The following is a 13,236-nucleotide window of genomic DNA, read 5'->3' on the forward strand; positions in this document are numbered from 1 at the left end:
TGCCCTCTTTATTCTAATATACAATATGTAATTCAGTAACTGGACAAATGGTTTAAGGACACACAAAACAGGAAGGTCACTATGCTTTTGAAAAGATCATACTAACATTATATGTAGGGTTTTCCACAACACCAAGAGACCACTAAACAACGGAGCTTCAAGTTTTCCTGTGACTCACCTCACAACTCACAGCATTATTAATTTACTGATTACAACCTTTCCATTCTAGGATTGCTTATTACCATTTAGTTAAAGTTAGCATGGCAGTCTCTGATATTGCATAAGCATGCTTAAGAAAATATTCACTCCTGAAACCCATTCAATTTGAGATATCTCAAACACATTCAACAAAGCCTACAGTTCTGTAAAGAAAAGGGTCTCTTCTGCATTCAGTTACATGTTTAATTGCTGTAAATACCACATGATAACTATTGGAAGAGCCAGTCCTCGAGAAGTTTTGAGTACTTTCTTCTCTCCTCAAAACTATGCTCTCAATATGCACATTTGACTTTTTTATTCGAGAAACAAAATGGTAGCAAACGTCATTTTCCAGCTCAATCACAGATACAGGCGACAAGAATGATGGTTCACTCCACTTCTTTATGGTTATTTTTAACAGGTTATAGGACACTGTCTTTAAATCTGACTAACTAAAGTCACAGTAATCAAAAAGAATGGCAAAGGAGTACCTCTTCATTCCCCTATTATATCTCATGTTACAAAAGCAGCAGAATAATTTTCTTGGGCAATTCCATTTCAACACAACGCATCATGTGTGTTTGCTACTTCATTTTCTGTGCCATATTTTGAAGTTATTTGATATATGCATCTCCATGACAAATTGCTGGAGATGACATTAAAGATCCAGTTTAATTCACTATTTTTACAACTGCCTCTTAGAATGGTACAAGCCGTACAAACTCAGACTGTATAAAGAAAAAAAACCAACTTTTGCAGTTGCAGTTTGTATTTTTGCTTTTGTTATAAATCAAACAAGATTAAAACTTTTTAATTCCCTGTCTTTGCCTTACAGTAATGATTTGAAAGATAACCTGCTAAATTATATTTATCACTTTTCAGAGAAAGAATTTTTTAAAATATGTATTACATAAAGTAAAGCTAGAAAAAAAAAAAGCACATCTGAGTATAAATTGTGTATCTCAGAACATATCTAGAAGGTCACTATCAATAGCCTTAATCTAGATGCCTAGAAACAGGCAGAGTACTTCCATTAGATATCTAATGTGCTGCTGTTTTCCCTATAGATGGCCACCATAAGAAATGCAACTGAAAAAACAGAAGAACTGTTTTTAAGTTGTTCCGTCTATCAATAGCCCCCATTCTCCCACAACGCCTATTCCAGGCAAAAAGACAGTTTCCTATGGAGTAGAAAACCTACTCACACGAATGAGTTAAGATTTGAATTAGCAAGAAACTTTCAACAGTTTAGGAGTTGTACTTGCTTTCAGTTAAAAAAAAATGATGAACAATGTGTTATCCAAAATCACTGTCATTATTTACTTGACATTTATGATGTTACTACAGCATAAAAGAGATGTTGCTCATCAGCTAAGCCTCAGTACCTGTGCATGTGTTCCTTGCCTGTCACACATAAGATTCTTCTGACTATTTTCAGCATTAAATGATAAAGTCCCCAGTCAAGCTCAAGACAAGGAAATATGACTCCTAACTTGACTCTGGATACAATATGCTGTTGCTTTACTATTAATTCTTCAAAATGCTGCTATTGAGGCATAAAGAAGTTTCTAGAAGAGATACAACTGAGTGAAATTTTTGCAGAAAAGATACTAAAACCAATTACATTTAAAGACAAATTCTTCCCAGTAGAATTGCACTAAAACACAAAACATGAAAGAACCAATATGGACTTGGAAAGTCAAAACAAGCAAATTACAAATGTCCGTAGAAGAAACACTTCATGTAGCCAGACACCAGAAAAGGGGATTTCTTTGTGATAAGGAACAGAAAACAAGAGGAATAATTATGCTACTTCATATTTTGAAGTGAGAGGTTTTTAAAATCGTTATCTGTAAGGAGTGCTGTAAAACTGTATTAAATGTGTTTTCAAGACAGATACTAACTGATGAATAAAAGGGATCTCATTATGCTATTTGCCCTGGTTTAAAAGCAAACTTAAGTGAAATTGTAGATGACTATCATTTGAGCAGTTGGGTTAAGGTAAATTACAAGGAATACTGCTCAGGCTAACAGTTCATAGCACTTGTCACCACGAATAAACCACAAGATGCATTTAAAAAATAAGCAGCGTATTTGGCATTTCTGAGACTAATGCTGGAGGGCGACTATTTCGCTGAAGTGGGATGCTGTTTTTGACACCATACTTGAAGTGAGAGCCCAAGAAAAGAGACCAAGTCACCACATTCACTTTAGCTAGACAGAAGTTAATCTTTGATATTTTAAAGTTATGCTTTGATTGTCACAGCAGGGGAAATGTACCAAGAAAAACCATTGCGAGCTCTGTTGCACAAACAGAATATCTGTTTCAGTAGTTATTACCTACAAGGTATCTTCATTTTGTTGATAAAGTACAATTGTTACCTCTACAAGCTATTAATTGCCTGATGCATTTAAACTTTTTTTTTTCTCTTGATAGGCATACATTTTGAGAGAACGAAACTCGGACACAATTACAGTCTATACATTCTAATTTACAAGATAAATGATATAGAATAAATGAATATAACAAACACATGCTCACCTTCAACAGTTAGTGCCTTTACAACTATAACAAACCAGCTGAGGATTTCCCTGTTTTAATTATGGCAGAGGTATTTTACACTCATGTAACAGAACTAATAACAAAACTGACCAATCTTAGGTTTGTTGAAATCTAAACATTTGGTATTTGAGTTACTTTTAACTGCTTGTTGCCTAATGAACTGCAGCTTCAAATGAGACAGAAATGCTGTGGTTTTATGCCCGTTTACCGGTTTGATGACACCAAGATGATCACAGATTTTCATTAGACAATTACAAGTGACAGAAAAATTACTATCGATTAAAACAAACAGGGGTTGTAAGGCAGACTTCATAAAACCATTCAGATCTCAAAGTATTGGCAGAATTCAAAATACTTTGTAACAATGACAACTACAATGACAAAACCAACCTATTAATTCTAGTATCTTGAACAATCACAATATTTAACAGTGCCTTAAGTATGGGTACCACCATTAGTACTACCAGTGATGGGAACTACTTTGAGAAATACTGACCTACTATGAAACATGGTACAGGTATAATTACAATGCTTTTCATGAGTAAGCATGCTAAGCTATTACTAAAGTCACTAAGAAGCTTTTACTCTTCCATCAGGTGCTTACCATGGAAGGTGGAACAAATTATATTAAGCTGGCATCTATATAAGTGAAAACTTTAGCAAAAATGCACTTGAAAATTAATTTGTGGAAAAAAGAACCTCTTACTATGCAAAACACATAGCAGGTGTAAGAACAGTAAGCAGTTTCCCCCAAAAAATTAGATACATGAAGAACATCACAGATAACTTCTCATCACCAATATTTACATCCCATTTTTTTAAATCTATGTTGTTTATAATGAGGTTTTGAAACCTGACAGAAACTTTTTTTTTCCCTTTTGTTTTCTCATAGAATAAAGCTATTTCAATATGAATAAGTTCTGAAGTCTATAAGACTGCCATTTGACTCAGTCCTTGGGAAAATTGTAGTATTTTTGTCAATAGTGACTGAACACTGGACGAATCAAAGGTGAGGCCTAAACTGCCATCACAGCAGCACCTATCTGCTAAGAACCTGAATTCTTCTGTCTGAAAAACTGTATCTGCAGGAAGCACAAGTGCAGGAAACCATCCACTTCTCAAGGAATTTTTTGCCTCTATGTTGCAAAACTAAGTTATTGAGTTAACTAAAGTGAGGATTAAAAGAGCATGACTTAAAATATTTTGCGTAAGCAGATATACATTTCAGACAATTACAAACAAGGAACATTTTTAAAAATATAAAAGGAAAAACCTAGTGAGAAATGCTTTAAATAACTGAAAATATTTTTGATGACAAGAAATCTTGATAAAACCCGCATTACAAAAACCCAAAAGCCCTTACCCTCCTACCCACTTAGAGGAAAATTCATTCACAGCTTTAGCAGTGGAAGGTTTCAAAACGTCATCTTCAGACACAATATTCCTGATATTGAACAAGTGAAAGTCTGAAATCCAGCAAGAGTTTAGTTATCAGACATAATACCAATCACATTTCCACAGTTTGACGTAGAGACTACTGCTCCAAATGAGAAGAGTCATTAACTGAAGAAAATAATTAAAATCCCACAGATAAATTATTTCACGCACCTCACTGAAACTGAATTGCGTTTTATCTGACTGTATGTCACACATCCAATGTAAAAGAATTCTCCACAACACCAAATCAACTTCAACTTGAGAAGCAGTGTTTTTCCAAAAAGTTTCAGAGCATCCATAAAGAGGCTTCTGACCAATACTGTAAAGTCAGCATCCAAATTACTCTTTAAGGAAACATTCCTTAGATCTGTAACAAGGTTTTTTATCTAAAACCATTTAACTCAATTTCCAAATTATTTTGAAAAGAAAAAAATTTCTGAAAACACTTGGCTTTTTCTTCCGTTACAGAGAACTTTGAAGCAGAGATGTTTGATTTGATTTTACATTTTGAAAGCAGTTAACAAAAAGCATGAGTGCTCAATACATCTTTTCTCCTCACATCAATAGAGTAGTAGTTATCTGACAACATTTTTTTTTTTTTTTTGAGAAAAGCTCTTTTATCATCAAACTTTTGAAAGAGAGTCACAGGTTTTGATGGAAATACCCAGACATCTTCAGATAACAGGTCTTGGAAAAACAGCTTTCATTCTTTACATACTTTTTAAATAATTACAACTATGTATACTCAAGCTCATTGGCACAGCTGTGCAAAAAGATAAAAATCAATCCTAGGAGTGCAAGACTTAAACCAGGCTATCTTTAATATCATGAAATCAAAACCTGTAACATAAAGGTGATGGATGGAAAAACTGGCAGAGTCAAGAGAAAGCACCCTTTTTATTGGTCATGTTTTCTGCACTTTAGCCCAGTGAAATCGATTCCCAGCTTCCAGCCCAGGCAGGGCACGGCATCCAAGTAGGAAGAGGTGACACGTAAGAGTCCTCAGACAAAACACTACAATGTCAATTCCCAGCTTCCAGCCCAGGCAGGGCAAGGCATACAAGTAGGAAGAGGTGACACGTAAGAGTCACCTCTTCCTACTTGGTGAGAGGTGACATGTAAGAGTCCTCAGACAAAACACTACAATGTCTCTCCCTGTCTCAGGGAATGAACTGTGTCTAGAACCACACAACAAACAGCTAAGACAGCAGCACTGATTTTTAAAACCTTCACTTATTTGTACAGGAGTTGTGAACAAAAGTGAAATTTCTCAGTCACTAAGTAATCAGATGGGCAAAACATTTTGAAAGAAACACAGTAGTCATGTTCTAATTTCACTAACTATAATAATTAAACTCTTATTTTCTTTAATTAGGGATTTTGTGATCTCCCCAGGAATCCATCTCAGAAAAGAATGGTGGCCTTAATCATTCAAGGTAAAGAGTTCATCTAGTACTCTACATCATAGAAGTGAATCTTCACATTTCCAACACATCTAAAAAGTTAAGATTTCTGATTCTATTCTGCTAAATATCAAAGTTGCACATGCAATTTGTCAGAAAGGACAGAAATACAGAGAGACATAGTACTAGATAAATGACATGCAAGTCTACAAACATACATAGAAAAAGGACTGGATGAGAAAAAGCATTCCTCCAAAGAAATCAGTTTTTCTATTCATAGAACACTACCTCTAAACTGTAGAACTTTTACCTAACAAAAGAATGTGGGGGTTGGGAACAGTTGATCAGGTCATATGTAACTGCAGAATTCAACCAAGCACAGTAAGATTTCATGTGATATACCTTATTAAAAGTGTACACTAAATATTGCTATGGTATGAAAGTACATGTATCATGTTTCTGATTAGAATTATAAAGTTGCTACTAGCAACTTGACACAGGTGGGATCAAAAGCATAGTGTATTAGAAAAGCCACGTTTTTCTATTTCTTTTCAAATAAAGTTCTGTTACAAATGATGCTGCCACAAAACAAAGCAATGAAGACATGAAAAGCCAGCATTATAATTGTATGCCAAAATATGCATCTGATAAAACACTTAATTATGGATTCCCTACAAAGCATGCCTATCTTAAGTAAATTGGACAATCCAAAGGACATATGCCAGTTCTGATGAATATTTTTTTCTTCATTTTCTTGCTAAGCTTTTTTAGTTGTCATCTGCTGTATGACAACTCATTCAGCCTGCACATTAGATTAGGTGAGGATTTTCTTAGTATTTGCATGCTAGGTTTTTACTTCTCTATTGCTTGTCCAGTGTTGTATGATCATTAAAAAAGTGTTTTGACTCAAAGGCAGTACATTTGATGACAGAAAGACTCATGAGTTTGTTCAAATTAAGCAACTCATCAATGAAATGCTGGAAGAGCATCTGGACAGAATCTGAGTGCCAGCTGTGGCCACTTCAAATTAAAAGTTTGCTAACTGGTCCATAACAAGCAGCACTCTTCCTCTGATTCTCAGCTCCCACTGCTTCTACTAACCCTGGTGTGAAAATGACGTAAGCTGGCAGTTTCTCTTAAAAGAAAACACTCAAACAGTTGGGCATTAAACACTTTTTGACAGAGGATGATGATACTTCAAGGTATTATCATAGCTATTCATTCTGCCTTCCCTAAACCACTGAATCTCTTCAAGGCTTCACTGTCAGCTATAATTGTGAACCTTCAGCTTAACTTTCCAAAAAAGTTTAAACACACAACTGTATGCTCACATTCCCTAGATACAAATTACACATCCTTAAACTGCATACAGGATATAATGTGTGTCTTTTAGGTAGTGTATCTCAGTAGGAAACTATTTTTTTTACTTTGTTTCCCCTTTAAAGTCTGTGTAAAAGCAGTGATACGGACAGACTCCTTGCTGTTAAAAAAGAATTAAGTCACACCACAACTCTGCTCAATGAGTTGAGTCTGCAGTGTTCTTTCCTCAGGATATTAATCTTCCTAAAAGCATTCTTGCTCTTCTTCACAGTTACCATCTAACAGCAGTAATTACTTCTTGTTCTGTGTTATCAGATGTAACAGGTATTAAATGACTTTTTTTTGGTCATTGGATTGATGTATCTAAAAAAGATTTTAAGAAGCAGTCACTGACAAAAGGAAGTACAAACTCTGGCTTAAACAGATACATTCGCAAAAGACAGATGCAGCAGATGTGCCCACAAATATAGTCATTAAGAAGGTCAGAAAACTGCATCCGAAGAGCCAACTGTGCCGCCGTTCTATATATGCACTCCTGCCTAAACATAGCGGCTTAGAAGGTACATTCACACATCAACCTTGCTTCACAACACTATGTAAATTATATATTTAATCAATGGAGGTAACCAAATTACCAGTCTTTAGCAGATCAGCTTGCATTTTTGTTATAAAGGGAACTACAATACCATCTTTTATATGAGATACCATGACTGGAAGACAAAATGGGCTCCTAAGGACAATCCAGAAAGCGTAGCAGAAAATAAACATTAGGATTTTTTATTACATATACGCATTCACAGTATATCTTCATCAATTGAAATTTAATCACCTTTTTACAATTTAGAGGAAAAGGCAGTTTTTAGGGTAGTTAAGCCATGTATCATCAATACCATGAAGCTAACCTATCAGTTATAATAGCTCCTATAAAATACCAGAGTGAAATTGCAATAAGCCTAGAAAATGGGCTACAAATCCCAGATATGCTCAAGCAAGCACTGAACCAAAAATAAAAATAGGTAGACAGGAAACCAAGAACTAGATAGCATTCATCTAATTCACGACCACTAACAGCAGAGATCACGGTCCAAGGTTTTAAAGCACCTTATTCAGCTCCAAATGGCAATTATTGGACAGGGACTTCAATTATAAAAACCTTCCCTCTTCAAAACGAGTTAAATTTACAACAGTTCCTTTCTATTCACTCCACATATAATAGCTCTTACATTTCCCAGAAGCATCTTATTTTGTTTAGGCAAATTAAAAATTGAAAACATTTAATGCTCTCAACTAATAAAGAACATTGATGTTGCAGTATTTATCATGCTGGGATATGTTTATTACACACTGATAAAGAGCCTCCCACACTCTCCTCCTCTTTCAAACACTATACTGATAAGAAAGGAATGGACTACACTACAATGAATATATTCTAACATTTCAATTTAAAAAGTCAAGTCTCCCTTCTCCTCACATCCTCCTCCAAAGAACACATTCTTAAAAATTCATTAGAATCTTATTTTGGAAAAAAAGCTATGTGAAAATCCAATTACTAGATTGTACAAAAATGCAAAGACAGTTGCATTTTTTTCCTTCACTTATAAACATTGCTCCTAGAGCTGAAGGCACTAAAGAAACCCAAACATCTCTCACTTGTAGTCACAGCCTTAGAACAGACTCAGTCCAAAGGAATGCATGGGATCTACGACAGGTGCATCACTAACATGTTTTATATTTTTTGTATATAATTCCCCTGACCACATAGAAGTCAACCAAACAAAAGACAGTAATGACAGATTATTTACAGCAGACTTTTGGGAGAAAAAGAATAATAAAATAAATCAATTAGAATTGTACCATAATCCATCCTAGAATGCATTCAGTATCAGAAAAAATTAAATTACTTTGTTTTCACACACGCAGAATCACAGAATGGTGGGGTTGGAAGGGACCTCAGGAGATCATCTAGTCCAACCCCCCTGCCAAAGCAGGTTCCCTACACCAGGTTGCACAGGAAAGCGTCCAGGCAGGGTTTGAACATCTCCAGAGATGTTTGTAAGGAACTTTCAATGTTCCAGTTTTGATTTTCATTGTAAGAGAAGAGAAACATGTTTTCACATAAACATATTATATATACTGAAAATGTTAAATAATGTTCCCCCCTGCAAATCTCTTCCTTCACTTAGTTCAAAATAAGTACTAAGAAACAGTATCAGACTGTTTCTGTCATTCAAGTACACACAAATACTCCATTACAGCAAAATTACAGTGGGAAGAGTCTAACTATTAAAAAAAGCAAACACAATATCAGGCAGCAGTGGCACTGCAGTCGTACCATTCCATTACCTATCTACAACATTAGGAAACAAGCATAAGAGGAAAATGCTTTTTTTAAAAAAGGACTAAGTACAGTGCACATTAGCTTACAATAAAAGCACCTACCAATGCATTCTGGTTTCCTGAAGCCTTTTTTATGTTTCTTGCTGGCATTCCATGAAGATGACTAAATCTATTCTGGAAACCTATAAAAAAGAAGTATTAATTGATTTAAAAATATTTCCTATATCATATAATCAATAAAATTCACCATTATACCAATCTACTAATCTGACTTCAGATAAACAAAAACATCTTAATATTGTCAAACACTGCACTGGTGGAAACAAAGAGCACAGAATGGGAAAAGTGAGAGTAACGCTAAGTTGTCATGGAAATTAACATTTCTCTAGATATTCTCACTGCCATCCTGATTCTACGCACCGTTGACTGCATAAGCAGAGTTCACACTGAACTACAGTAGGAAAGTGATTTTTGCATCACTTACAACTTCATTAGTACTAGAAAATGTTAAACCTGGTGAATATGCAAAGACCAAGTCCTCAGAAACAATTCCAACCATCTGGAAAATTAGCCTCACAAAAGAATTCAATATATTCAGTGTGCAGAGTAGTTTAGAAGTTATTTGACCACTGATCACATAAAAGATCTGTATTCGAACGTGAAAGGAGATCCTTGTGGCAGAGGGAAGGTACAATAAAATTCTTTGGCAGCAAGCTCAGGTAAAACAACTTCAATCTTTAGATAAGAGTGGGTTCCTGGCTGTACACATAATCTAACACTGGTGCAACTTACCATTGGACACATTGGATCCACAGCTGCCTGAAGTATTTTAAAAGGAAAAAAAATAATTTATATTTTCTAAGTTACAATCTCAATACTTGCTCTAAAGGCACACTTCCCTCTCCTCTACAAACAATATGGCCCAAGCATAAAGCAAAGCAAAGCAGATGGTCACACTAGTCTTTCTAACCTTTGAATTAATGAATTTCTATAGAATTTTAAACATTATCACAGAAGCAGGAACAAAATGAAATAAAAAGATTCACTTTAAATAACGCTTAATAATTCTCAATACAAACATTGAGACAACAAATTAAAGAGCAGACTTTCAAAATGAGCCAAGTTTTACACTTCCCGACTTTTCTAATAATTTACTTTTTAAAAAAACATTTCTCTCTAATGTTATCTTAAAAAATAAATAGTTCAAGGAAACAAACTGGTAACTGCAAGATCCTGTCAACATTTTACATATTTTGTATAACATACAGATATCTTTCTACTGTACCCAAGTGATTCTACAGTTTGCACTTGCTTGATTGCTACTTACCTCTCCTCCCTGAACGAGACATAAGAGGGAAAGTACCAGTTAAGATACTTTCAAAGACTGGATCAGGCAATTCTCTCTCCAGTTCTGTAGAGTCATCTTGTTCCCACCAGGGAATGACCCCTGTAATTCCACATGCTCCACCAGGCTCATTTTCATGAAACCAATCACTCTGCTCATCATCACCTGTGTGAGGGCAGTATCCCCCCAAAGCCAGCCAAAAGGAGGGAGGAGGAGAGAAGACAAAAATCAGATGTTACCATCAATAAACACATAAACACTCTGACAAGACAATTATTTCTTTTGTTTTATAGCTGTACAACAATTACTCATATATAGCAGTTCTACTTGGAAAATGTTTCTCAATAGCATGACAAGCATTGCTGTCAATGAAAGCACATAAAATGTAATGTTTTAAAACCAATTTACAATAGTAGAAAACAATAATAAACTAGTTAATCCTTTGGCAAAAACTGCAGGGAAATCCATTTAAGTTACTGCACTTTACATATTAACAAAAAACAAGCCTTAATCTCCTGCAGGGAATTAAAAGGTATAAAACTGTGAAACTAGTTCTTTGCAGCTGATAATGGTATGTAATTAGCTTAATTTCATGATTTGTATGGCTAGTAAAAGGAGAAAACAATCATGAACAGATGTGACTAAATGAAGTTAATCTGATTAAGTTCATTTAGAAATAAGTTTTGAAAAAGTTGATTTTAAATGAAAACTGACAGTATCATGTGATTGAGAATTATACTGCATTATACAACAAAGCTGGTCATTTTTACTGACAATATTTAGATGTACTATTCAAATACTGGGATTTAAAATCAAAAGTAAGACAAGACTGAAAATCTGATCTCAAACTTTGCTCGTAAACACACTGGCAACTAAAAATAGTTATGTTTGTTTTAAAAACATGTTATTTTATATTAACCAGGTAGTTTGCAGAAGATCAGAAAATATCTTCATCAGACACGTCAAATTTCCTTTCTTACACCCAAAACTGAGATTTCAAAGTATGTGCTGTACATTTTAATTCTACTTCAAAGTACCCTAGCCATGTATCACTATTTCTGCATAAAAATTGTTTGTTTGGCCTTCCAATTTTTAATTAGGCAGAACTAAGCAAGACACACAATTTTCATGAACAAAAAGCATTTGTGTAAAATTTCATTGCCTCTCAATCTCACAATGGGAAAATACGAACAATGAAAACCCAAGCCAAATCTTTAAGAAAAATAAAAGTCAACACACTTTCTCCAAATAAATTGTTGCAATGAAAACAACACTTCAAGACCAAGCACAAGTGAAAATGGCTGTAAATGTTCCTCAGGTCAAGTACTTCAAGAAAATATAGAATAATTAAGGCTCCGCACTGGTCACTTGTAGGTGAAATGTGATCCTTAAAACTTTAATGATCACTACTAAAGGCAAAATTAGGAGAGGCTAGAGAACAGAAACTTTTATATAGAGGAAGGGGAAAACCTGGAGCATTTCAGATTACTCTCTGTATTTATTCTAATCTTCATTTATAGCTATGACATTTCACAAAGGCATTCACCATTAATTCTATCCTCATTTTGTTACAGCCAGGTATAGCTTCTTCAGAGGATGTCTAAGAGCACTGAACAGACAGTGGTGGTAGCGGAGGGACAATCACACCTTTTAATTATATTGATCTGTAGTTCGGAATTAAGTTTGAACTCCTTTTTTTTATAATTTCCAAACTTTCATGTAGATAAACTTTGTCTGAATATTCTGTCATAAGATGAAAGTTCCAGCTACCTTGCCTAATAAGAAATACTATCAGGAACTCAAAGCAAGTCTTGTTACACATAATTCAGCTATGAAAGTAAGTAGAAAATTCTGAGATTGGGTTTCACAATCAGCTAAAGGACAGAAGCCTGTAAGAGGTATGCAATGCCGTCTTGAAGGAAAGAGCTAGAATTTAAGATGGGTTGGTTGACGGCAGGATAAGGCAAGTAGTGGCTACGGAAAGAAACTGGTTATCTTCACAACAACGGTTCTGTGGCAAGAAATACAAAATGACTCCTGCTTTTTGTGCAGTAGAACATTAGTATGCTAAGTAACTATCCATTAAGACATCTTACCTGTTAATGCTATTATACACTTTCCTAAGCACTTATGTTGCTTACTGCCAAAGACATAATAAAGGACTTAAGATCTGAACCTCGTAGGCTTTTCCCATGTGACAGCAGGCTCCAGGCATTAAGCTTGTCTGTGCACTTTTAAACAACTCTGAATCCTTTGACTATTTTCAATCGTATTATCACCTTGAGGCAAGCATAAATCTATTACTATTGTTCTCATCCAGGTGAGAGCACCCACAGGCATTTTGTTTACCAGTTGCTCTACCCTTAAGGGATGCCATTTTCAAAAGGAGTCAAGGAAGACCACTGCATTTAATCAATTCCTGACTTCATATGTATAGGCACTATAACACAGAGGCCTCTCCGCTCAAGAATTTGGTAACCAGATACTTGGATTTTATCCTTCTTAATTTTCAGCTCTCAAAAGGCCACACAGTATCCATAGCAAACATGAACTTCCAAAAATTAAAAATTCAAAGCAACATTTTTTTACTTCAAAATACTTCAAAAAATTCAATACTCTGTCCTTTCCTCTTA

General features: G+C 34.9%; 1 protein-coding gene across 1 annotated transcript in view; it reads right to left on the bottom strand.

Annotated features, from left to right (window-relative positions):
• Positions 1 to 13,236, bottom strand: part of GPATCH2 (G-patch domain containing 2) — an 85,519-nt gene that overhangs the window by 60,033 nt on the left and 12,250 nt on the right. Inside the window, exons 3-4 of the mRNA XM_010171231.1 lie at positions 10,586 to 10,768; positions 9,361 to 9,440 (exon numbers count right to left, since the gene is read on the bottom strand). Coding sequence (XP_010169533.1) covers positions 9,361 to 9,440; positions 10,586 to 10,768 — 263 coding nt within the window. The remainder of the gene's footprint in view (positions 1 to 9,360; positions 9,441 to 10,585; positions 10,769 to 13,236) is intronic.

Source organism: Antrostomus carolinensis, unplaced genomic scaffold (assembly GCF_000700745.2).
Source record: "Antrostomus carolinensis isolate BGI_N321 unplaced genomic scaffold, ASM70074v2 scaffold15957, whole genome shotgun sequence".
Classification (NCBI taxonomy): domain Eukaryota; kingdom Metazoa; phylum Chordata; class Aves; order Caprimulgiformes; family Caprimulgidae; genus Antrostomus; species Antrostomus carolinensis.